This window comes from Gymnogyps californianus, chromosome 24 (genome assembly GCF_018139145.2).
Source record: "Gymnogyps californianus isolate 813 chromosome 24, ASM1813914v2, whole genome shotgun sequence".
Lineage (NCBI taxonomy): Eukaryota > Metazoa > Chordata > Aves > Accipitriformes > Cathartidae > Gymnogyps > Gymnogyps californianus.
The window spans coordinates 4,049,034-4,073,393 of NC_059494.1; the positions used below are offsets into that span (position 1 = coordinate 4,049,034).

At 52.7% G+C, this 24,360-nt stretch overlaps 1 protein-coding gene across 1 annotated transcript in view; it reads right to left on the bottom strand.

The window, feature by feature from the left end:
• The window catches only part of ADAMTS10 (ADAM metallopeptidase with thrombospondin type 1 motif 10), a 76,611-nt gene that overhangs the window by 31,500 nt on the left and 20,751 nt on the right, over nt 1-24,360 (bottom strand). The window contains exons 4-8 of the mRNA XM_050910624.1: nt 14,379-14,717; nt 8,606-8,970; nt 3,996-4,155; nt 1,676-1,893; nt 330-413 (exon numbers count right to left, since the gene is read on the bottom strand). Coding sequence (XP_050766581.1) covers nt 330-413; nt 1,676-1,893; nt 3,996-4,155; nt 8,606-8,970; nt 14,379-14,466 — 915 coding nt within the window. The 5' untranslated portion in view covers nt 14,467-14,717. The remainder of the gene's footprint in view (nt 1-329; nt 414-1,675; nt 1,894-3,995; nt 4,156-8,605; nt 8,971-14,378; nt 14,718-24,360) is intronic.

The following is a 24,360-nucleotide window of genomic DNA, read 5'->3' on the forward strand; positions in this document are numbered from 1 at the left end:
GGCACTGCCATTCCCATGCCAGGAGAGCACTGACACCAGTCCAGATGCCCCTGCCTTTTCATGGAGGCCATGGGAAAGCAAGACTTTAGGAGGACTAAAGCTACTTAAACCTCCCTAAAGCCACCTTATCATAGAAACAGTCCTCAGAGTCCCAGAGGTCTCCTCAGCCCATAGCTTGAACCCAGTCCCCAGCTGCCATTGAGAGGATGTGGTGCACCCAGCAGACTGCACTGGGGGGACCTCCCGGGGGTGACATCCAGGGCGAACACACAGACCCGCAAAGGAAGTGGAGACGCATGACGGAAGTGGCTCAGCAAAGCCCACCTTACCTGATCTTCAGTGAGGAGAATCAGCCGGGTCACCAGGATATTGACAATATTGCCCAGACTCGAGTCCTGGAAAAGTTTGGCAACCTGACCTCCAAGAAACAAGAAAAGACGAGTCTTAAAAATGAGCTCGCTGGCTGGGTGACGGCACAATCGGTGGGTGAGCTGGCATGTGCTTGGCACTCGGCGGAGTGAAACAGGGCTGCTTCGTCAGCATGGGCTGCAGGGTCTGAACACAAGCTTTTTAGAAAGCAGAAATGGGTATGGGATTCCACGTTACCACTTGGATTGCAGAGCCTCCTGAACCATCTTCAGACCTCGGTGTCTCCTTCTGGGGAGATTTGAACCGTGAAGCCAACATCCCACAGCACCTGCTCCTTGCCTGGAGCTCAGGCGGGGAAACCCCATGGTCCTGGCATTACGCAGCCACGGGGATGAAGCTTTGCTGACTGCCCATCGGCAGGGACACAGCATCTCTCAGAAATCTGCCGCCACACGATGGGTGTTTTACAGCAGATGAAACAGTTAGAAACAGTATTGTTTTAAAATCTGGCATCTGCTTTAGAAATGCAAACAGAGCAAGCCATGAAAAGAGATCCTGCAGAGGACAGGACAAAGAACCATCACAGAGGGGCTTTCAGCGGTTTGATGGATAACTTCCAAGCCTATCTCACCTCACAGGAGGATTCAGCATAGCCAATTCAGGCTGTTAATGCATCTAGCCTGGTATCCTGCCGCCAGCAGTGACCCAAATCTGATGCTGCAGAGGAAGCTCCTCTGCAGTAACCCAGAGACACGGGCAGCGCGGTATGGAAGAACGAGGGTATTTCTCCCTACCCCTCACGCTGATCAGCCCCCAGGCGTGAGAGCTCACTGTCCTTATGCTTTCCCATGTGTTTCTCAGCTTGGCTGGCCCTATTTGCAATGCTAATTCGAGATGAGAGATGCTGTTCAAAGAAAGGCCTTTGTTCTCCCCGTCCAGATCTGGCCTGTAGCATGGTCAGACGGGCCAGAGCTTACCTCTCCTGCAGTGCCTCCCCTATACAACAGAGAGTCCCTGCAGGCTCCAGAGTATCACTGCTCATGGGCAGCAGCAGCAGCGTGTCAGGATTTTTGACCCAAACACCTTGCTCTGGCGATGGGGAGAAGCCACTGCCATCCTGGAACAGATCTGATTTCCCCACTGCACTCCCATTCCACTTGTCTTCTTGCAGAAAAAGCACATGGCACCCTCTGCCAAACCCGGACATGCAGGGTGACAAACAGGATTTATTCCTGCTTGCTCTCTGCTGCTGGGTGTGTGAGCCCCTGGGGTCCCCCAAGGTTCATGATGCGGTTATAACACTTACAATATTCATGATGGCCAGGATGTACTGCTCTATGTCCCGCCGCCCGTGGTACCCCACCATCATTTTGTCAGCCACCACCAGGGTCTCCACGTAGCGCTCCGTGCTGACGGATCTCTTCAGGGGCAGCTGGCCTCGCTGGCTGTGGTTGCCTGACGGCTTCAGAGGGGAGGGCTTCAGCGTCCGCAGCCACCAGTGTCTCCCTTTCCAGGGCTTCTCATCTGAGGAGGGAAAGAGATTTTTCTGTTGCCCTCCAGCAGCAATTCAGCAGCACACAGAGGTGAGGGGAGCGCAGTATAAGCTTGGTTTCAGGGAAAGAAAGGCCATTGTGAGGCTCTTTATGCACCACATGCGGACCCAGCAAATGCTCCCCACTGCCATCGGCTGGATCTGCTGAGCTCTTCCTACTGCAGCCCAGGGCTGTCCCCGCGCTCCTGCTGGCCCCGCTGGCATCCTGCCTGCCCTTCTCCTGCCCTCCTCCTGCCCAGGCGCTGCACGCAGAGGTGTGTGCCCGTCCTGCTGCGGCAGCCCCATGCACTTCACTGCCTCTGCGCTGCAAGGCCCTGCCCTTGCCTCTGTCGCAGGGAAGAGCGGTGTGGATTTAGAAACTACACAGACATAATCTGAAAATAAAGCCATTGCAGATCATTTCCTCTTTCCTTTTCCTGCCAGGACCTGAATTTAGGACTTGGCTTTTCCTCCACAGAAATGGCTGCAGCCTCCAAAGCAGCAGCAGGTTTGCAGGACTTTGCTCCAGGCTTCAAGTGCTACCGACCCAACCCTAGAGATGTCCCCAGCAGGGCCATCAGCTCCAAACCCACGGCCTGGAGACCACCACAGGGCAGGAGAGCTGACTGCGAGATTACAACCACTCTCCTGCCCTGTCAGGAGAGCCGGCTGAATCCCCCTCCTCTGCTCTGATGCTGGATCATCAAACATCCAGCAAGACTGGGAAGATGGGCAGATCACAGGCAGCCCCACAGCCTACCAGCTCCTGCCCTCTCCGGCTGATCAGAGGGAGCTCGCGGGGGTGCTCGGGGCCCAGCTGGGCCGGGCAGGTCAGGACAGGTCCAGCCTGCAGGGCGAGGGGACGGGGCGGCTTTGCTGGGGCCAGTTGCGCTGTGGTTGTTCTGAACTGTATTTGGCCTGTGGCTCCCACCGCACGGTCTTTGCTTTCCAAGAAGCAATTAGGAACAGGCTAACTTTTGTCTGGAAGCCAGGGAACGTGGCAAAGAGTCAGCAGAAGGGGAGTCTGCTGGCGCTTTGTCCAACGTGACTTTGGGAGCTGGGATGGGAGGAGCTGGGCCAGGGAAGCACTGGTTGTCTCCAGAGACGCTGGCAGGTCTGGGGACACTCGGAGTCTGCTCAGAGGAGGCTGGCAGTGCCCCAGTGTCTTCAGAGGCTCCATCCCTTCCAGCAGTGACTCCTCATCTGGTCAAGTGTCACCACTGGGGCACTGGATGAACATCCTGAAGTGACACACAAACCTGCCAGAAGCAACTGGGAACAGCTCTGCTTCTGCATCCACAAACTCTAATCCATAAAATGCGAGCTGGCCCCTCTGCAGGGATGGCATCTCCTCTCATCCTTACGGAGCCAGGGGAAGCCTCTGAGGCTGAGGGAGGGAGCATCCTGTGTGCACGCAACGTTTTGGGTAGATTTGCACATTCACAAGGGCTGGGGATTTCAGCCAGGCTCTGGGACACAGACTGACTGCTAGCAAGGACGAGAAGGGCACAGGCACATGGGGAGAGCCCGGGCAGACCTGTGTGAGTCCTTTAGGAAGTCAAAGGCCTGTAAGCGTAGAAATGGGGTAGATGTGCAATTGCCATTCTCTATAAATGTCTCCCAGAGCCCACTGTGACTAACCAGATCCCACATCCCACCCTACAAGGCATCTTTCCATCCGGTCTCTAACAGCAGCAGATGTATCTCAATGTGGACACAATCTTCAGTGACTAAAACCCAAAGACAAGTCTCTGCTGAGCATGCGTAAGCTACGATTTCTCAATACTTGTAAATTGGCCAAATCTGGGAGGATTTTTCTTAAGAACAATAAGAGGCAGCTTTTTCTCTTCTATTCCATGCTCTATTTACAAATTTAAAAGCCCTGCTGCAAAGAAGAGAGTACAAGAGCTTTCCAAAGACCAGGCCACCAGAAATCCTTAACACGGGTAAAAGTAAATACAGAAAACTTTCTCGAATGCAGGAAATAAAGTGGGTTCTTTGCCATATATAGTTGTGTGAACCTTCAAAGCCTGGTCTACTGGGGCTACCAGCCTGCACTGGGATGGACTGAGGATGCGTTGGTGGGTACAGATACCTAGCACACCGCAGGCTGCATCCATGTGTGGGTATTGGAGAGATGATCGCTTGTACACGACGTGGGGGCTGCCCTTGCCCTCGCTCCCTGTGCTGACATTGGCTCCTGGGCTCAGCGGTTCAATGAAATATTCCTCCTCATCTGCGACGATCACCCCATGCTGCAGAGGGAAAGAGACAGAAGGCAATAAAAGAGGTAGAGAGAGAAGTGGGTGACATACTGGTGGCTTCTCGTAATGAGCTTTGTGATGATTAACCACTGAATTTCCGGGGACTGACAAACACTTTTGAGAATGTGAAGGAATCCTTCCTTTACGCACAAACACCGAACTATATGAACCTACAGACCAGAGAAAACCGAGCCAGATGGTCGTGGATGCCTTGGGACATCTGTGTTCACTAAAGTCCTCTGGAAATCACAGTCTTTCCTTGCAAAATTATGAATGAGTTGTTTCCTATTCCACCCACTCAGTCTAATTGAGAGCTGTCTGTGGGATCCTAAATACCACACGTTCAAATAGCAGCACAACTCAGCAGTGAGATCTACCTCCTATACTACCTAAAAGGTCTGAGCAACCTAAAAAGTTTCTGGCAGCCCAACACGATACAAGTAGAAGCTCCATCGCTGTAACAACTCCTGGCACTGAATCTCACATAACTCCAAGAAACGGGGGTGTGCTCTCAGCTGAACTTTACCAGCAAGCAACTGAGGCACAGAAACATGCCTGACATTGCTCAAGCAGGACAAGAAGTACCCCAAAAGTCTAAGACCCACATTACCTGGCTGTCCTCCCACTCATTGTGCGCAAGCATAGCTCTGGGTACAGAGACACCCCCATCCCGCCATCAGCTCTGCACCGGTGTTGTCCTTTGGATGTTACAGCACTTTACCAGCTCCCCTCTATGCAAGGGGGACAGGAGCCCTGATCTGCCAGGATGGGGAGTGGGGAAGCAGGTCTTTGTAAAACATCTTGAGGTCCTTGCATGGAAGGCACCACCTGCGTAACAGCATTATTGCTGGGCGTTCGTGGGGGAGAGCCTCTCTGGGGTGGACGCTGAGTCTGTAATAGCTCTCTCCCCCTCTCCCTCCCTGCCATGAAAGCTGAATCGGGGCAGTGTGTGCACAGCGAAGTCCCCATCTCCAGAGTGCCGGGGGATTTCCTCCTGCACCAGGCTCTGTTGCTCTTGGCTCAGCTCCACCTTTTCAAACACAAGCGAGGTACTGTGAGGTTAGCCTGGCGAGGGCTCCGGCGGAAAGCCGAGTGTCGGCCTGCGAAGCCAGCTGGCTGCTGGCTTTGTGGGACGGGGAGAAGGAGGTCACCACTGGCTTGGGGCAGAGCAGCAGGAGGGGAGAGCACGTCCTGCCCAAAAACCATGTACCGCTAGAAAAGGGCCGTTCTTACTTAAACCCGGACCCTCTGTAGAGCACGAGAGGCAGGAGGCTCCACCGCCTGCCTGGCATCCTTCAGCAAAGAAGCTCGGCCGTCACAGCAGTATGAAAACTGCCCCATCGCTGACCCCAAAGACCAAGCTCTGAGGTCTGGGCGCTGGACATGACACAAGCCTGTTGAAAGGGGGCGGCGAGAAACCCTTAGAGAGATCCGTGTGGTTTGTGGGGGAGCTAAACTGGATATCCTGTCTATGATTCACCCAGGTCATCTGCAGAGCAAGGATGGTTTATGCTATTAGCTTATAACTACACTTAAGAAAAGCACAGCCACATACTGCAATTCAGCTCTTCCACCTCCTCGTATAGACACACGAGCAGCTCGATGTCAGCCTCAGCAGCAGGGCCATCTGCCTTGCTCCAAGCATTTAATGTTCATGCTGACTTCAGGAGAGCTTTTCAGGTGAAAGCACAATTTCAGCACAGACACATAGGGTTGAAAACCTGGCCTTTAATGAGCTCCTTTGATAAGCTCTAACACGAGAGGTAAGAGAGTGGCATTTCTCTCCTAAAGTTGTTTTCTCCTTGCTGTGATTTTTTTTGATGTAGGACATGGGTCCTTGCAATCTCGTGCAGCCAGTGGGATGAAACACCATTTTGCTTAAGACAGAGATTTCAGCTCCTGGCCGGGCTGAGGCAAAGCTCCCCAGGCTGCTCCCTGCAGGCTCCAGCTGCTTCATGCTTGGCCCTGCTGGCAGCTCACGGCTCTGTGTGTTTTGGAAAATGGGCCATTTTGCCCTTTACTTCTGACAACTTAAGCCTGGGTGACTTTCCCCCCACTCAGCCTGAAGCACAGCATGGTGTGCCCTCCACGGGCGATGTGTGGGGTTAGCCACACTGCCTGCCTGCCCTCAGGCCGGGGCGATGGTGCCTGTGGCCGGGAAGACAAGTCAATGGGAGCGTGCCCAGATATTGGCAGTCCAAAGCTGGGGTGCCGTAAGGTGCACGTTACTTTGTGGGTGTTTGAAAACAAAGCGGCTTACAGCAGTACTCCTTGCAGACACAGGAATCGCTTAGGGATGTGGGAGTTTGAGGACAGGAGGATGGCTTGGGACTTGTTGTCTGTTTTCACAGCTTTGTGTTGGATGCTCCTGTGGATGCAGCCGTCCCTCTCCCTCCTCCTCGTGCACAGCTCACCCTGTAATCAGCACCTGGTCCCTGCTTGGGCCCATTCAACAACACAACGCACAACCCCCTTCGCATCATCAGTGAGTCAGGTCTGCGCAAATGTGGGTCACTGTGTGCAGTCCCACATTTGCACGTGTCAGCACGAACCTGAACCTTGAGACCTCAGCAACTGGAGACCCTCTTCTGTCCCTCCAAAGCGGACTGATGCCTGCCTGGAGGGGAGCGTGCTGCGGCTAAGGGATGGCACGAGTGGATCAGCTGTTACTGATCAACCAGAGCTCTGCAACAGGTCTTCTCCGGTGGCAAGTACAGCCCCAACTCTGCCAGCTAAAAAGATGCCAGGCTCCTCTTGTCCAAATTCCTGACCCTATCGTCCTTACTAACCCAGAAGACCTCCTCCCCTCTCCTTGCTGATGTCTGTAGCTCTCGAGGGCAGAAGGACAGAGTTCAGGAAAAGGAGAGGTTGTTGGATGACCCTCCGTCCCTCTTTGTGCCTGGCTGCATTTTCCTCCAGACAGCCCCTGGTATCTCTCCAGAGCTAAACACAGCCTGTGGACTACATTATCCCGGTACAAGTGCTGCCGGGTCATTGCTTGTCCTGCACTCGCTGCCCTCTGAAGTGGGAAGGTAGGCTAATGCCAGATCCCTTCTGAGCCAGCAGCATCCAGCTCACCCTTCAGTGCTTTTGTGAACATCAGTAAATTGTCTAGGACTTCAGCAGAGTTCCCATATCTAAACAAAAGGCCAACTAGGGAACGAAGAGTTTATGCAGCTCTGATTTTTGGCTGTGAGATAGAAACATTAGACTCTATGATATAATGAGTCAGATTCTCATTTCTGTTAATAACCCACAGCACTGTTCTGGCAGTATAATTTAGCAATAAATCAAACGTGAATTCATTCCCATTTGGAAGCTCTTCCACACTGCCAGAATACTGCTAAGAGGTGGGGCTGTAGCATAAATATGAATCTGGCCTACAGAGTCTTTTTCTACATGTTACCCCTCCAAGGGAGCCATCATCCTTGGGATTCACTAACAGGGTATGTTTGCTCCATCCCTCCATCTGGCAGGTCATGAAATGTGCTTTGTGAGCCAGAAATATCAGAAAATCATAGAAAAATAAGGATGGAAGTCCTTAGCCTATTCCCAATGCTGGAAGAGCTAATGAATCATACCTGGAGTATTTCTGAGAGGCATTTGTCTGGCCTATTCTTAAAGATCTCCAGTGACGTAGGGGTCACGTACTCTCCAAGCAATCTAGTCCAGAGCTCAGCTATCCTTACCACTAATGTCTACCATTAAGCTTTCTTGCTGGTATTTAAGACCATGATGTCTAGTCCTAGCTCTTAGGACATGCAAAATCAATCATTCCCACCCTCTTTGCAGCAGCCTTGCTGTTTTTGAGGAATGCCATCTTGTCCCCTCTTGATGTTCTCTTTTTCACATTGAAAAACTGATTATTTCAGTTTTTCCCCCAGAAGTCACATTTTTAGCTCCTGAAATCTGGACGGAAGTGACTGGGAACCCCAGGAATGTATCTGCAATTGCAAGGATCTGAATGCACTTTTGACATTCCCAGTTGTGCTGTGAAATTCCTGCCCTCCCGCACTTCTTCCTCACTAGCACATGCGAAACATATCTTTTGCTGTTGCTGTTGGAAGTGGCGGGGAGAGTTCTGTGAGAGCCAGAATAATGGTCTAGAGCCTGGATTATCCCATTCCAATTAAAATCAATGGAAAACTGCCCACTGACTTTGGTAGAAACTGGACTACAAGCGAAACACGGACCAGGAACCCCTACAGATGTAATGAAGGGATGTGGCCGCCTTCACCCTCAGCTGACGTTTGAGGCCAGTGTGCAATATTCTAGCTTGACACCAACCCCATGCCTTTCCCACCACCATGGGCCCACCTGCTGGGACCCAAGCCGGGTTGCACTTCTACAGCAAAGATCAAAGAGGCTGCAATCAGCTCGGCTTTATGGGCAGCTCTAGTTGTTAGTGTTGCCCTTGGCTGGGCAAAATACAGAGACTCACCAGTCCATTGCAGTTGCTGATGGCGACCTTTGAATTCAGGTACTGATCCTGCAAGTGGCCTGCGTAGTGGCAGTCTTCGTGGAAATCGTGTTGCCAGTCCACGCCATCTCGCTTCCAGTATTCGACAGTGAAGTGCTCAGCCAGCAGGTTGGAGTGCAGTGTCAGGTTGAGGAGGAACTGGGTTCGGTGGGCAGAGACTTTGTAGAAAACCTGCTGCTCAGATGGCTCGTAGGGCAAGGAGCCCAGACTGCGCCGAGGACGTGGCTTCAGCTGGCTTCTCACGTCAAAGGTGAGGAAGTCCCCGTTTTGGTCCACTTGGATGGGGAACGCAATTTCATAGTGATCGAGGCTGGAGAGGAACTCTTCTGGGGAGGGAAAGCAAACAGAGGAGGAATAACATTCTGCAAAGAGAGTCAGAGTAAAACACCCAGCGACTTCAGCACAGACTCGGCTGCGCCTGAGCACAACTGAGCCGCAGCTAGCGCAAGGTGGAGGGACAGGGTCCTGACGCAGAAGGTCTGCTCTGTCCAGGCTGCAGGATCCTTGGGGTATTCCCAAAGGCATTCAGCCTACAGAGCCTTGGGGTATCAATAGGTCTTGAGCCTACAGAGTGTAATCTTCCTCTGCAGGTGATGGACGGAAACAAAGTAGTCCAAGGGGCCATTCAGGACACCCAAATTCTGGCTCTGGACCTGGACTATCCCCCATCTCTCCATCTCCACTGGGCAGAGGGACTCCAGGTTGTGCAGAGTCACACTCTGCGGTTTGGAGGGTTATTTCAACCTGGATCCTTTCAGTAACAAAGCTAGCAATAAGGTCTCTTCAAAACAAGCCAGAACGAGCCTTGGGGCGACAATGTCTCAGGAGAAGACAGTCTCGCTAAGGAACTGTGGGGTTCTTCAGAACATCTACAGCTGCCACGTGGACCTGCTAACTCTGCTTTGATCACCCGCATAACAACAGCACCATACCAGCCTCCCCGATCACAGCTGCATTAGTGCATTAGGTACTGGGCATCCTCCTAAGAGGCACAAAACCAATGTCCTTGCAATGCCAATCTTGCCATCAAAATAAGAAAGAGGGTAATCAGAATTCCCCAGCTGTCCTGAAAAGGCAGCAAGAAAAGAAGTCAGACATCCCGATTCCCCAGCCAGGTCTCTATCTATGACACCATCCTGCCTTCCCAGCTCACCAACTTGGTGATCTTTATGGTATCAGTCTGGCTTAGCACCTCCTCTTGGGGTACTTGAGTTTTTGAGCCTGTCTCGTACCACTTAGGAAATGTGCTCTGATAAGGTCACTGTCCAAAACGTCTGCCTGCACTCACACGGTAACGCAACACTTCTGGCTGTCAAAGAAATTGGCACTCTGCAACCTCAACAGAAATTTCTCATTTTCCAAGCAAAATGTCACAGGGACTGCCAGACTGGATCTGACCAGAGGTCTAGCTGTCTCTGAGAGCCCTCAGTACCAGAGATTTCAGCAGAAGATATAAAAAATCATGCACTGGACAGGATAGCTCGCCCCATCACAGTGTGTTCTTCTGAACTCCTCATCGCTGGAGGTTTGCTCATGGAGTAGGAGAGGATTTGCCCTCTTTTCACTCTGGAAGATTCTTACTGTGCTTTCTGCATCCTATTTGTAGTTGTTTCCTAAGCAAACAGGCGAGGCCAGGCTGCTCCAGGGTGGCTGCATTTTGCCTGGCTCCACAGCACCCATCTTCAAAGCCTTCCCAGCCATCATAAATTTGGACTCCAAATTACACTCTTACCACATGGCAGCACTGGAAAGTTTCCTTTTCCTCTAGTGTGTTTTCCAGTGTGGGAGCCTGACAGAGTGGTTTCCTTGGCCACCGGTAATGGGACAGTCCTTCCCACCAGCTGGGTTTAGGGGTTAGCTCCCATCCTTCCAAACCATAAGCACTTCTGGCACTTCTCCCTTGCCTCGACAAGCCAGAAATAATTATTAGTTTTTTTAACTTCCTGTGCTCCAGCTTCTCCTGCATCGCACCGCCTCGCGTGTGATGCAGCCGGGCAAACAAGAGTGACTATTTGCACTTAAGCAATGACCTCAGGCTTGGAAAAATTTGCTATCGGAAGTGTCTTGTTTTTCTTTTTCCCTCTCTGCAGTCCACGTGGGCTTGCAAAATAGTGAATCGGAAGGAGGTTTGTGCAGGCAGTGGCTAGAAAGGGCCTGGGACCCTGGGCTGCAGCCTCTGATCCTGACCTGCAAGGTACGTCCAGGAGGAAAAAAAAGTGTCCAGAGCCTGGGGGTGAGGTTGTGTGTGAGAATCTGCTCTTGCTGTAGGGCCAGTCACCGTGCACCCTCTCAGGGATGTCACTCTGGAAACTGAGGCACAGGAAGAAAGATCTAAGAGCAGGGCTTTGCATCACATGAATGTTTTAGGAAGTGATGCTTTAGAGGGGGGATGCCACAAATGGAAAAAATAATGGAGAGAGACTTTCAACACAAGGAAGAAGCCAGTGTCCTCATCCAGCGTTACAGCTAGCTCCTTCCTCTCCTCTAAAAATGTAAAAGATTACATTAGGCTCTAAGAGATTAGGATGTCTCTTACTCCCTAACCCTGTGTACTCCACTCAACATCACAGATGTTCCCTAATTCCCTCATTTGCTCATCCCTGCCTTGGTCAGGCTCCCCGTATTACAGACCATACTAGGAGCTCCCAACAGCAAAAGCGGCACTGTTTGGCCCTTCCTTCCTTCCTTTCAGAAAAGCCATCATGTGCCCTCTGACCTCTCAGCCACTTCACACTGTATTAATAGATCTTGGCCTGAAATGTGCAGTACTGCACCCACTGTATCAGAAGGGTTTGCACTGGTGATAAGCAGCCTGGTGTTTCCAGAGAGCTGTCAAACTGCTTCAGAAGAGATGCTATAAAAAGCCTTTCTCCAGGAAAACCTGCCCATGGCTGTGCAGGACATTGGGCACCCCTGAAGGACCACAAACCTCCCAGGAGAGTGCAAGGGAGAAAGCTGGGAAACAGGAGGGATGGGGTGTGGGGAGAGGTACCTCGCTGCCCCATTTTTGGTGGAAAGTGAGCACACATCTGCAGGGGCAGGGATGGCAGAGGAAGGGAAAGGGCACAGGGGAGGCAGAGGGGTAAGCTGAACAAAAAGAATAAGAAAAGGAAGGTGGAAGTGGAGGAGGGAGGATTTTGTTCCCTCCTTCTATGCTCACCATTGCCCCTCTCATTACAGAGCTGCTTAAAGGATGAAAAGGAAGCAGATGTTTGCTCTGGTCTTGTCACCAGAGCAAAGAGGAGCTCCAGCTGCAGCCCAGACACAATTCCCAAAGGATGGCTGTGGAAAAAGTTATGGGATCCCATGGCTTCAGGCTGGCCTGGCATTGTGGCAGTCTCACTACGTCCTCCATGGGTCCACTGATTTACATGTGAGCCGGGAGCAGTGAGATTAGCCTCACCTAACATTCTATGAAACAGGGAATGTCTAATCTATCACTATAGTTAAACTAAGGTACTAGCAGAAAATTTCCTGTTGATTAAAAACCATTCAGCTATGGTGAGCATGTGCTGAATCCTTGGTCAATTGTTTCAGCTGCTGTTCCCCACACTGTTAAAAACTGCAGCCTGAGTGTACATGTTACATCTGAATCTTGTTACATCTCTGCTGGCTTGAAGAGACCTTCAGTGCTGGGCTGCTATTTCCCACAAAGATAATTACAGCTTATGACTATGATACCTTAATCTTTTTCCTGCATAAAACAAATACACTGATCTGAGTCATGCACACGGGGCACGTGAATTCCTGCTCTGCTGCTAACTGGAGCAAGTCACTTGGCCAAAATCAGTGGCTTGTTGAAAACACTGGCCTTTATTCTCCGTGCCTCCAACTGCTAAGAGGAGATAACAGTGTTTCACCCTCTTGAAAGGGTGTTGTGAGGATTATGTACTTACTATCTCAGTAGCGTGGTGAAGAGAAGTGTTGAGTAACGTCAATAGCCTGACGCCAACCGTTCCGGATGCAGGGAGCATAAAAAAATGCTCTAACAGCAAGAGGGGCCCATGGGGCAGCCTGACCCTTGGGACTGGACAGGGACTGGGGAGGGGACAGGCTTTAGTCCCCAGCTTGGTGCTCCCATGGCACCATGCTCCCCACAACATCACGGGCTGAGACTCATCCCCCAGACCTGCTCAGAGGAAGCCAGCATCTAGGAGAGCACAAATGCACTAACTGTAATTTCGATGAGCCCTTGGGTTTAGACCGAGGTGTATTAGCAAATGGTGCGGGGACTCGTGAGCGAGGGAGGATTTGAGCTGCTGTGAGTCAGGATGGAGGTGATCTGGCAGCAAAGTCCTCATCAAAGCGTCGCTGCGCTGCGAACGCGGTGCTGCAGATGGAGGGAGGTGTGAACTGACGGACGCGGGAGGCCCAGAACAGTCACCCCAGGCATTGCCAGAGGCTTTGGCAAAAAGGACCAGAAACTGTGTTTGTTTCAGATTCAAGAAAATCTGCCTGTGTAACCTTGCACGTTGCACAGCGCCTGCACAGCACACAGCTCTGTGTCTGACTGCCTCTTGTTTCAGTGCAAGTTGCAGTACGGCAGTGCCCCACGTTTAGCAACGAGACGGTGCTCAGACCCAGGATGGCATGTGGCTTTCGGTTGCCTTTGTTCCTCTTTCCAGTTCTGCTTCACAAGACAACCCACGGACATCGTAACTACAGCCCAATGGCGTTGCACTACGCAACAGCCCGGGTACATCGCCAACTTTGGGCCTGCTGCAGTTAATCTGGGCACACATGGTATTTCAGGATTATGGCTGCGTAAGTACGCTGCCAAGGTTTTAACACCTTGCACAGATAAATGTCTAACTTTGGAGCTCTTTCTTCTTACCTCGGGTGCCTGATGGGAATGTTCATATTGCCTCTTAAGAAATGGTCAAAAAAGCAAATTAGTACTAAGCAATTTAACTACCCTGTGTTACCTGCCCATGCTGTATTTGTACTCTAGGCTGGGTACAAGGCAGCCCACCTCACTTTCCAGTCCCTTCACTCCTAACCTGGAATAAAATCATGTACAAAGGCACAAATCTATGTACAAGAGACCCACACCCTGCTTTCCTTGCAATCACTTGCATGCGTGGCTGTGTATTTAAACACAAGACCGTTAGAAACACACAGACATACAAGATAGGTATAAAGTGCTCACGCCTGAGCAGGCTTGAGCATTTACCAATGGTAGCACTTACAGAAACGTGTGTACAAACTAAAACTGCTCCTCCAGCAGCACACGTCTGTCCATACTCAACTGTGCAGAGTATTTGTATGCTCCAGCAGAGACCTCCATCCCTGCACGCGCAGAGGACTGCTCGCAAGCGCACCGGCTGGCTGCACACACACAACCCTCCTCGTAACAAAGCCTCTATTCATCCGAGGATGCACCGCTCCACCCGAGCGGAAGGGGAGCTTCCTCTATTGCTACCACATCTCCTTCGCTTTCTAAGCCCATACGTGGCTCTCATCTTACACAGACCCTACTGCTCTGAGTTCTGCAAAAAGTCAAGGAGCATAACATCCGAGAGCAAAACACATCCTTTCCTCGGAGGTCAACGGAAAACACCTGCAAATTCAGCAGAAGGAGCTCTGCTGCAGTACAGCGAGCAGAGCAGAGTTCGAGTTGTCTACACCTACTCCTCACCACAACGTTACCCTAATACCTCCCCTGGGGCCAGCATTAGGGTTTCTACCAGCAGAGGCGGGTAGATCCAGCTCCCCTCCCCATGGCGATCCCTACCTTGTGACTGGAACGTGTAACCAGGAAAGTTGCACACAGCCGCAGTGAAGATGACAGTCCATGTGAGAAGCCTCCAAGCTATTGCCATGGTTAGCGATGCTTGTCTCAGTGCAGGGAGTATTGTGCCAGCTGAAAGGGCGCTGTCCCAACATGTCTCTCCCTCGGCCACTGCTTATGTAGAGACAGGAGTCCTCGGTCCCTCCGCAGGCATCCTCAGCCGCTCCGTGGTCTCCCCAAAGCAGCGAGGCCGACGGTGTCTTTGCCGTGTGCTGTGCCCGGGCCAGCGCAGCGGGGTCAGCATGGGCTAATTCGAACCACAGGCTCTCGGTGGCATTGCCCCTGTGAAGGAGAGGGTGGGGATGAGTGAACGGGAGAGACAGGCCGAGGGGAAACAAAGGATGGAGGAGAAGGACAAGAGGGAGAAAACAGTGCGCAGGGTGAATGAGAAAGCCCGATCTTAGACAAGGGAAGAGTGAGATGGAAAGAAAGAAAAAGGGGAAAAAAGGATGCGAAGCAAATGCAAATGCAATTAACCACATCAGTTCACAGCATTGGAAAGCCACATTATCCTGCTACGGGGACACTGCACACCCGAGTGCTCTCCCTGGGGCGAACTCTGCTCCCAGCACAGCCCCCGCACCGCTCTGACAGCAGCACTGAAGGGCTGGTATATACCTCATACCTGAGAAAAGGAGCCCAGAATAAATGGGAACCCTTTGTCCTGTGGCAACACCCACAAGGAAGCGTAGACCCGAAGAGTGACCTGGTCTCAGTTACCTGATCTCTTAAAGGAGAGCACAAAATAAAAGCATTAGCAGGGTGGTAACGAGCAGCAACCTAGAAATACTCTCTACTCCAGTTTCCCTGGCTTTAAAATACACTTTAATGACTGTCACTGCACTGAGGGAAGAGCACTTGCTCTCAGAGTGTATTGGCTAAACCTAAAAAAGTGATTGAAAACAAAGGACCCATTCAGTGAACACATCCTTACCCTCAGCTCTATCCACAAACGGATCGTGAGATTCCAATTGTATTTGTTATTTAAAATGATTTGCTAATTGCTTCAGTGAAAGATTTTTGGCTTGCAGATAATCTCTACTCAGTCTGAGGCAATTATACAAAACTCACATAGTGCTGGAGAGTTGCATAAAGCCTGTGGTTTTTGTTTCTATCCAGCGATTAGATGACGTATGCAATGAATATGGCACATACCTAACTACCGCCCGGAGAATCCCAAATATCTGAACAGCGATGCTCTGCTCAAGAGCAGCCCTGCAGCAAAATGCAAACATTCCTGCAAAGGCGACAGATAAATACATACTGGAGTCTGACTTCAGACCGGTGATGCAGCTACGACTTGCACAGCAGCAGACGGTGCTGGAGCACGGCAGGGCAAGGCAGGACAGATGCTCCTGAGCTGCTGGGAAGATGAGGCTCGGCTGGAGACGGGAGGATGGTGCTCTTTGCAAAGGTGTCAGTAGCCATGGCATGTGTGTGGTCCTCATCCCAGTAAGGAAACACTTAGAATAACATCATTAACCCTTGCCTTGCTCTGCTCTTGTGTGTTTTGAATAGCAAAGACTAACCACTGGCTAGAGCGCAGGGCAGGAGAGCCCGGTTCCTCCTCGGGTCTGCCACGCTCCCCTTCACCTCATGTCCTCAGGGAGTCTGCAATTTATTTCTACTTCTGTTTTCCCATCTTTACTACTCAGTTAATGTTATTTATGCTGCAGGAGCTTGGAATAACACCCATCACAGGCCAGAGACTACATAGGTGAGGTACAAGAAGAAGTCAGAGAGATGATTCCTGCCCCAATAATTGATCTAAATAAGTTAATGATTTTTCCCTACTAGACAGAAATGTTTGGAGGATTAATCATGTGTCTTTAAATCACAATTTGGAGTTCCATATTTTAAATGTTAAGATTTTTAACTGTTTATTTACAGTTAAAAATGGCCAAAGACCATCAGTGAGGCCTCGAGCTGGTCTCCCCAGTCACATCTGGTGCCACTTGCCAGGTTGGTTTGTACAAAGCCTGGACACAACATCCACGATGGCGGCCTCAAAAACTGCGCACGCGATCAGCAACTGCGAGAATAAACTGCCTGACAGGGGAAAAACTGTCTCAATCTCGTCTCGGGCTGCTCCGCTCACCCGTGACAGGTAAGGGCAGCAGGCAGCAGAGGCAAGAGGGTTGGGCAGGAATTCTTCTGCCCTCTTCCACCACGACATGAGAACGCTGAGATCAGCACCGTGGGTCCATGAGGCCATGTCCACCTGGTGACAGCATCCTCTGTAGCGTTACCCTCTGGCTGCGGCACAGAGAGGGCAGAGCCAGGACCACAGCAACACACGGCCAAGTGCCGTGGGTGCTGCAAGCTGCTCTGTGCCTGCTCCCCGCAGGGCTGCGGGAAGTGAACTGGAAAAGGGAGAAGGCGAAACGAAAGCCGGGTGTGCTGCAGCCCTCTCCTAAGTCAGCATTTTTCAGCATCTATTAAAGCTCAAGATTCCAGCTTTATATCCTGTCACGGCTCCAAGGTCTGCGGACAGAAAGCCGCTCAGCTGAAGTATATTTTCTCCTGGGCTTCACACTACTAATTTTTCTTGTTTTCCAGCTGTTGAACCCGCTTCCTCAAGGCTGTCGTTATTTCCCGTCCTTCCTCTGCCTCTCCGCGACCCTGAGCTGCGGCAGTCGTGACTGGTGCCCTCGTCTCCCCTCTGCCCTTCCCCTTCAGTCCCAGCTCCTCGGCATCCCCCGGAACAGGAGCTGGGAGGGAGCTGCAGGCACCAAGACCCCGCAGCCCCAACCCTGGGGGAAGGAGGCACTTTTGGAGCAGCACAAGTCAGGAATTACAGCTGCAAAATTCCTGTAAGCTGGGCTGGGGGAAGGGCCCAGCTTCAATTCCTCCCTGCACACAGCAAGGAAAACATGGCCCCTTCCCAGCGGCGCTTCACTTCCGAGACCCTGATGAGCCTGTCTCCTGCAAGAGAAGGACCTCTAACAAGGAGGAGAGAGGTGGAGGAGCGCGGGCTTCAATACGTATAAAGTTTTCCATAACCTCACTTTTCAGATTTTGCTTTCTGAGCGGCAGCGACCGGTAGGCGCGGACAAGCCCAGGCCCGCACAGGGGGCAGCGGAACGCCAGGGTCTCGCGGGCCAGGATGGAGGGGCCACGGGGAGGCCCAGGGCACGGGGTGACCTCTCCGGTCTCGTGCCTCCCTCGCTTGGGTCGGTTCCGATTTGCTCCTTCCCGAGGAATTCGTTGTCCTTGGCAGGCACCCCGCGAGCGGCTGACGCTCCCCGCTCCTCGCGCCAAGGTGGCTTTCGCCGCGTGAACCCGTGGGCCGGGCTGGGCCGCCCGCGTGAGGAGGCAGCGGCGGCGGGGACGAGGGGAGCGGGGGCCGATGCCGCCAGAGCCGGTGGCGGCTTTGAGGTCGCCTCTTCCCCACACCAAAAACACGCGAGAAGGGGGGCGGGCTGGGGAGAGGGTTTAAAATTCAAGCTGGAATAAAGCAAAAAGAGAAGACAAAAAAGAAAAACAGATGACAACTGTTACTAATTTCAACATCGGGGCTGCAGACAGAATTCCCTGAAAGCCCAGCTTTTTGGCCGGGGAGGCAGCTTTATGGGAAGGTAATAGGAAGCAGATGGGCTCTGCTCAGGGCCAAGAGGAAGGTTCAAGGTGCCTCCTAGTGCAGAGAAGAGGAATTTAACTGCTTTTAAAGATGCAGGGCCCAGCGGCTTCCAGGTTTCTCATCCAACTTTTGCAAATTATGAGCTCAGGTGTCCTTTTCCCTTTTTTGAGAGAGAAATAAATACAAACACAGATTTCTGCTTCCAGCTTTCCCCAGTGGGAGGAAATACTTGCAACGCACCCCCCCAGCCCCCGGCCCTTCCACTGACATCTTCCCGACATGCAGCGCCTGTGAACAGTGAGAGCAGCGCCCCACGGCCGCACCACTTCACCCCGAACAGCATTTCTGGGCTGTGCTATTAGCAACAGCGTTAACGCATGAATGAAAGTCACCGGCCCTCACAGTTACTTCTTCTTTCTTCTGTAAAACGGGGTACCAGCACTTCCTAACCACACCGGGGTTATTGCGATGCCACATCCCACAGCTTGGCCAGCTTTGGCCCCGGCTCCCTCCTGACCCTGCCAACGGGCTGAGCAGCACTTCAGACCCTGCAGGAGGGCAGCTACGTGGCTGTCGTGCGCAGCCCCTGCAAACACAGCACTGTAGAGATTTCTGCTCCTCCATCCACTCCAACTTGAAATTGTCCTACCAGTTCAAAAGTTATCATCGGGGGGAAGAGCTGCAAACACACAGCTTGCTCCACGGGTCCTATTTTCTTTGGAAACCAAACTAAATATGGTGGGGACTGCAGGGTGCTGGGATGTGTGGCTCACGGGCCATGCCTGTGCCACAGAGAGGCACTCGGCAGTAGCAGTGCCAGATTTCTCAGGCTTGCCCACCACACGCATGGACCCCCTGCTCTGTGCAGCGGGCTCTTACCTACTGCCTGTTATCACAGCTGCCCACCGCGGCCACACAGCAAACCTCGCAGTGCCCGTAGCTCATGGATGCTGATCCTAAAGTCACCATGTTTTCTGAAAAAACAGCCTCCTTCTCACCTGCTGTCACTGCTTCATGGAGGCCCACAAGTTTTGGCTGTAAACCCTCAGCTGAAATCTACTTCCCAAATACTGCCACAAGGCAGAAGGATAACTCCTCCGCATGGTCTCCGGGGACTGTCCTGGTTTCAGCCCGTGCTGCTCCGCTCAGGGGACACTCAGAAAACCACCATGCGCCTGTCACTGCCTGACCTGCAGAGCTGAGCACCGTCGGGGTCAGAGCAAGGGGACACCTGGACCACCAGCCCCACGTCCACCTCCCTGCGAGAACGAGCACACGGTGGGGCTCACAAAAAGCACGAGGGCTGAGGAAATCATTTAACTGGGGACTGGAACATCTTAAAAGCAAAAGCCCTGGCGAGCTCTGCCAGGCAGCAGCCGAAGGCAGCCCTGCTCAGGTCTCCAGAGACAACTCAATGGCACCTTTGTGTGGCCAGCCTCGCAGAGAGCTGCACGTGCCGGTGGCCACCTCTGGCACCAAGGTCTCCAGCACGCATCCGAAGGCAGCTAGCAGAAAGCCACCCCTGGTGACCCAGGCCAGCCTTTTCGGCATAAGAAAACCACAGTCAGATGGCTCTGGCCAGATATAAAAAATACCACATAACCAAACCGGAGTCTTCAAGGAAAATTAGTCATTTTCTTGCACTTTCAACCAAGCCCATCAAACACCAACTTCTATGCAGCCGATCTGTATGCCTAATTTAGCAGGCTTCTTGGTCCAGATTGGAGGAGCGGGCAATGTCGGCCAGTCACTACCGTAGCAAGAAATCAGAGCTCAGCCCTTACAGCCGGCACAGATGGGGCCTGTTTGCAGTTCACGGCCAAAGGGGACATCTCCTTCCTCTCCCACCACTGCACCCAGCCGCTCTCCATAGCACCAGCTCTCCCATCTCCACCAGCGCCTCCGGCCTCTCTTCACCATCACCGGCGTAAGGAGGGGAAGGGAAGGGCAGCGGGGGACGAGGAAAGGCACCGACGACATTCCTGCCTCCTTTCTTTGAAACTGCTCCCAAGTCACTTCTCACCATTTATACATCCCTGCTTCTCACCACCTCGACTCTGCGCTCCCCAGGACATGGCAAAAGGCAGGTCCCTCCCTCCGGGCGCTGGGTTGCCAATGCAGCTGCGTGCTTGCTGCTGGCTGGGGGCTGCTGGCCCACTGCGCTCCCCTGGGGCAGCGGGCGTTTCATGCGTGTGCAGTCACCACCCCAGCTCCCGGCAGGTTTCTGCACGTTCCTGAGGGCAGAGTAAACAGCGCTGCTCCCCCCCTGCCATGCTGCACCTCCTGCGGCAGGGGGTGAGAGGCCGGGTGGGAGGTGAGCACGCGGATGGATGCAAAGCTTCCTGAGACCTCCCCGGCTTTCAGCAAGAGACCGTCCTGATATTCCCGACAAAATATTTGGCTGGACTGCTAAGTTGAAAACATGCTGAGTTGCAGATGGCAGGAGTCTTTTTGGAGTCATCCTGCCAGCATGACAGGACTTCCACTGAGAAGTCATTTCTCAGCTCTAGAGCAGTATTATGGGTTAAAAAAAGAAAAATCAGCATTAACTAATCAGCAGCTCACTGCTAGGAGCATCGTCTGCAGAATGCAAAAAATGGGTTAAAGTCACAGGTCTGCAGAACTGAAAACAAGAGCTTGAACCTTAATCTGTTTGCTGCTCCAAGCCTGGCCTCTCTGGGGGCACGGCAAGCAAAGAATTAGAAACATGTAGTTATCACTGTTCACCAGAAAACAGCAGCTTCCAGCCATGGGATGGTCACTGCCTACTCTGCTCTACAGCAACCCTTTAGGATCCCCTCGCCATCTCTCTGGTTGCTCCTGTTATCAAGCCCACACTGGAGTAAGGACAAGGGCTTTTGCCTTTCCCTTTCCTGCTGGCATCCACCGGGCAGAGAGGGGACCTACGACACTCGCTGCAGCCCACCTCACTTATAAGGGCTGTTTCATCTCACCCTAAGAGCAGTTCTTTGCATACACCCATCCCAGCAACTGTGGGATCAAATTTAGAGTTTGCCTGGAGGAGAGATGCTGCTTTCGCACTGTTAAAATAAGATCCAACCCTGTCCAAAGGTGCTCACCAGCAACGTGGGAAATCCAGACTGATGCTGCCAGTCTGAACCTGAGAGGCGAGGGGTCTGAGCCCGGGTCTCCATCCCCCTGCCAGCACCCTGGTACCAGCCTGGGTGAGCAGGGGAACACCCTCGCTGCCTTCGGACCACCAGCTCCCTCTTATAGGCTCGCTGCTGCACTCCACGCTGGGCCCTGCTGTGCTCTAGCCGGGCACACCCTCTATCCCTTTGTACAAGCAAGCTTCACAGGGGTTTGGGCTCACTCCAGTACTGTGTGGGAGTATTTTTTTTTTAAAAAACACGAGAATTGTTTTACAGTCAAGTTTATTCAGTGCAATCTTAGTGAGGAAAGGACTGAATTACCCCCTTGCTCCTCTCCAAAATCCAGCGGGATCTTTAATTTCACCAGCAAAGGGGCAAAAGAAACCCATGACAAAGTGAGGGCATACGAGTGGAGAGCTGGGAGCACCGACCTCTCTCTGACACCGACTGCTTTGCTTTCTGGAAATACTATCTCTCTGTTACATAAGGATCTGGCCCTATCTGGAAAGCTGGGGTCATTGCATTTCTCCAAGTGTGGTAAAATGCTTGGAGGTCCTCAACAGGAAAGCATGAGAGAAGTGCCAGCTCATATCATCATCAGGGAGGGGTGTTCGGCACGGGGCAGTGCAAGCCCCAGGGCTGAGCCCAAATCTAGCTGCTAGACCAGTCAACATCAGCCAGATGTAAGGTGGCTACTGAGCAGCCCAATGCTCCCAGCCTTGGCCTTCTTTTGCTTTAAGGAGGTGACTCCACCAAGCAGGTCCACTTTCAGACAGGACTTATGCAATAGTTTGGAGCCGCTCCATGTGACCCAGACTTGCTGGCCCCCTGCCACCACTCTCCTTGCTGGCTTCAGCCATGCACAAAACAGCAGAATTAAAAAGACAACCGAGCAGTCATTAAAAGAAAGTGCATCTCGCCTACCATACAGTGCCCCTGCCAACTACACACACGCACCGTGCGTGTAAGTACGCACATGTCATCCACATGCATGCAGACCACAACTGCAGCTGTTTGTGCGCAGCTGTGCACGAGGATACACGCTATCTGTACGAGGATACACACTACCTGCAGGCACGTCTGTGTTTGGTACCCACACACCCCTCTGCATGCCATCACGCACCACCGATACCTCTGGATATGCCATGCGCAAATGTTTTTATATCTGGCATCTCCATGTCTACATGACTGCCACCTGCCTTCATAAAACTACCCCTTCTCTCTGCGGGGTTCAGCGCAGCCAGGAGAGAATCCAGATCTCCTGGGTCTCCGCACAAGCAGCTCCCTTCCCCATGCTCCTACTGTTCCCTCTGCACCAGCATGGAGCAAGCAGCATGGCCCTGCTGTGCTTGAGATGCCAGGAAACTGCCCCAGGCTCTCGGAAAGGCCAGGAGCACTCACACCTCTGAGCAGGCAGGGAAGCAGACACAGACACTGCAACAGCCCAGCACAGCCATCTGCATCCCAGCAGAGCTGGCTCCCACAGCAGCCCTTCAGCAGTCTTTGTGCTTACACAACAGAGCAACACAAGGCACCGAGCCCTGGGGTTGCATAAAGACAAACATCCATCCTGTGCCAACACTGAGCTCCACTCACCTGCAAAACCGTCACTGGCTCTCTCCAGGAGGGATCTGGTGTGTGAAAGGGACGTGCTGTTTGTCCCAGTTCAGGCAGTAGCACTTTTTATACAGTTATACCTTACAAAGACCTGTCACAGCTCACACACCAAGTGTGACACTCTAAATTTGACTCCTTCATCAACCTGGCCTTAGGGCAGGGCCATACCCCACGCATCCATAGTGCTGTACCTGTGCTGGGACCCTCCGACAAAGACGTGTCTGGTCATCAGACTGGAAGTGCTATGCTAGAGGGCAGAGCCCCACTACAGCCCCTATCATCGCCTGCCACACCACGTGCATCCGTGCTACAGCACAGTCTCATATGCTGAAGCTGGAGAGACAAGAGAGCCCCACTGAGCTTCCCAAGAAGAGCATCTGAGGTGACTCCTGCTACCGAGAAGGGCTGTGAGAAGCACCATGGGACCTGCAGTGAGCACAGAGATAAGCAGCTCCTTCTACCACCACCACGGCACAGCATCCCGACGGCACAGCAGTGTCTAATGCTGCACCCAGCAACAGCACAGTCCCGGACAGGGGAAGGGAACCACAGCATTGCCTGTCTCCAGCCCCCTTTCCTGATTTGGTCCTGCCAGACTGAATCAAAGAATAACTGAGGTTGGAAGGGACTCAAGGTGCTCTCTCATCCCACCCCACTCGCAAAACAGGGTCAACTTTGACATTAGATCAGGTTTGGATCACAAAACCCAGGCTGTCTCAGGGGGTCACATAGAGAAGTAGCTCGGAGGAAACACAGTGAGCTGTGGAGCGGGACCCTAAAGCAGCAAAATCGGTTTGGACCACGCTGTCCTTCCAGGAAATCAGAAACATGTCCTTTCAGAGAAGCGGCTGCATCATGGTGACACAGAGAAAGAGAGAGGAGCCCTGGCTGGCCAGAGAGGTGGCTCATCCTCATCTGCTCTACCTGCCTCGCTGCCTGCTTGGCTGTGTGCTTCCACCACCTCGGGACCGAGACTCCCCCTCTGCAGACGCGCAGGTAGCACCCAGCCTCCCAGGGCACTGAGAGCACAACAATGCAAACACACAGCCTAGCTTCTGCCGCCGTCCCCGTAGCCTCCCGCCTTTCAATGTCTCCCTGCAAGCAGGTGAATGCTACTGGCTTCGTTTCACAGCAGGGCAAACCAAGGCAAGCGGAGTAGTGATTTGGCGACAGCCAAGCAGGCAGTCTGTGCAAGAGCATGAAGGCATCCCCCATGCAATCACCCTGGGGCCCCCTTCGTGCAAGGCAGCGTGACCATGACAGCGAGCACCCACAGACCCCAAGACACGTTACCACGGAGGAACGTGCCAGGGGACCCCCGCAGCAGGATAAAGCCTTGCAGACCACATCGGGCTATGGACTCCCTCCAGCCCTTACAGATCTGGAAGATCTACAGATCATTTCCAGGCTCCGGCTCCCTTAAGCAAGCTCTGTAAGATCTGCTGTGCAAAGAGTTTATGGGCCCTTTTTCCCTCCCTGCAGGTTCTCTGTTCAGGGAAACATATGGCCCAGATGGTTTGGATTTGATGGGGTATGGCAGGGTGCAACAGAAAATATGCCGACTCACAAGCATGTACAGCTTCCTAACAAGGAAGCTGCAGCCCAAAGGCCAGCG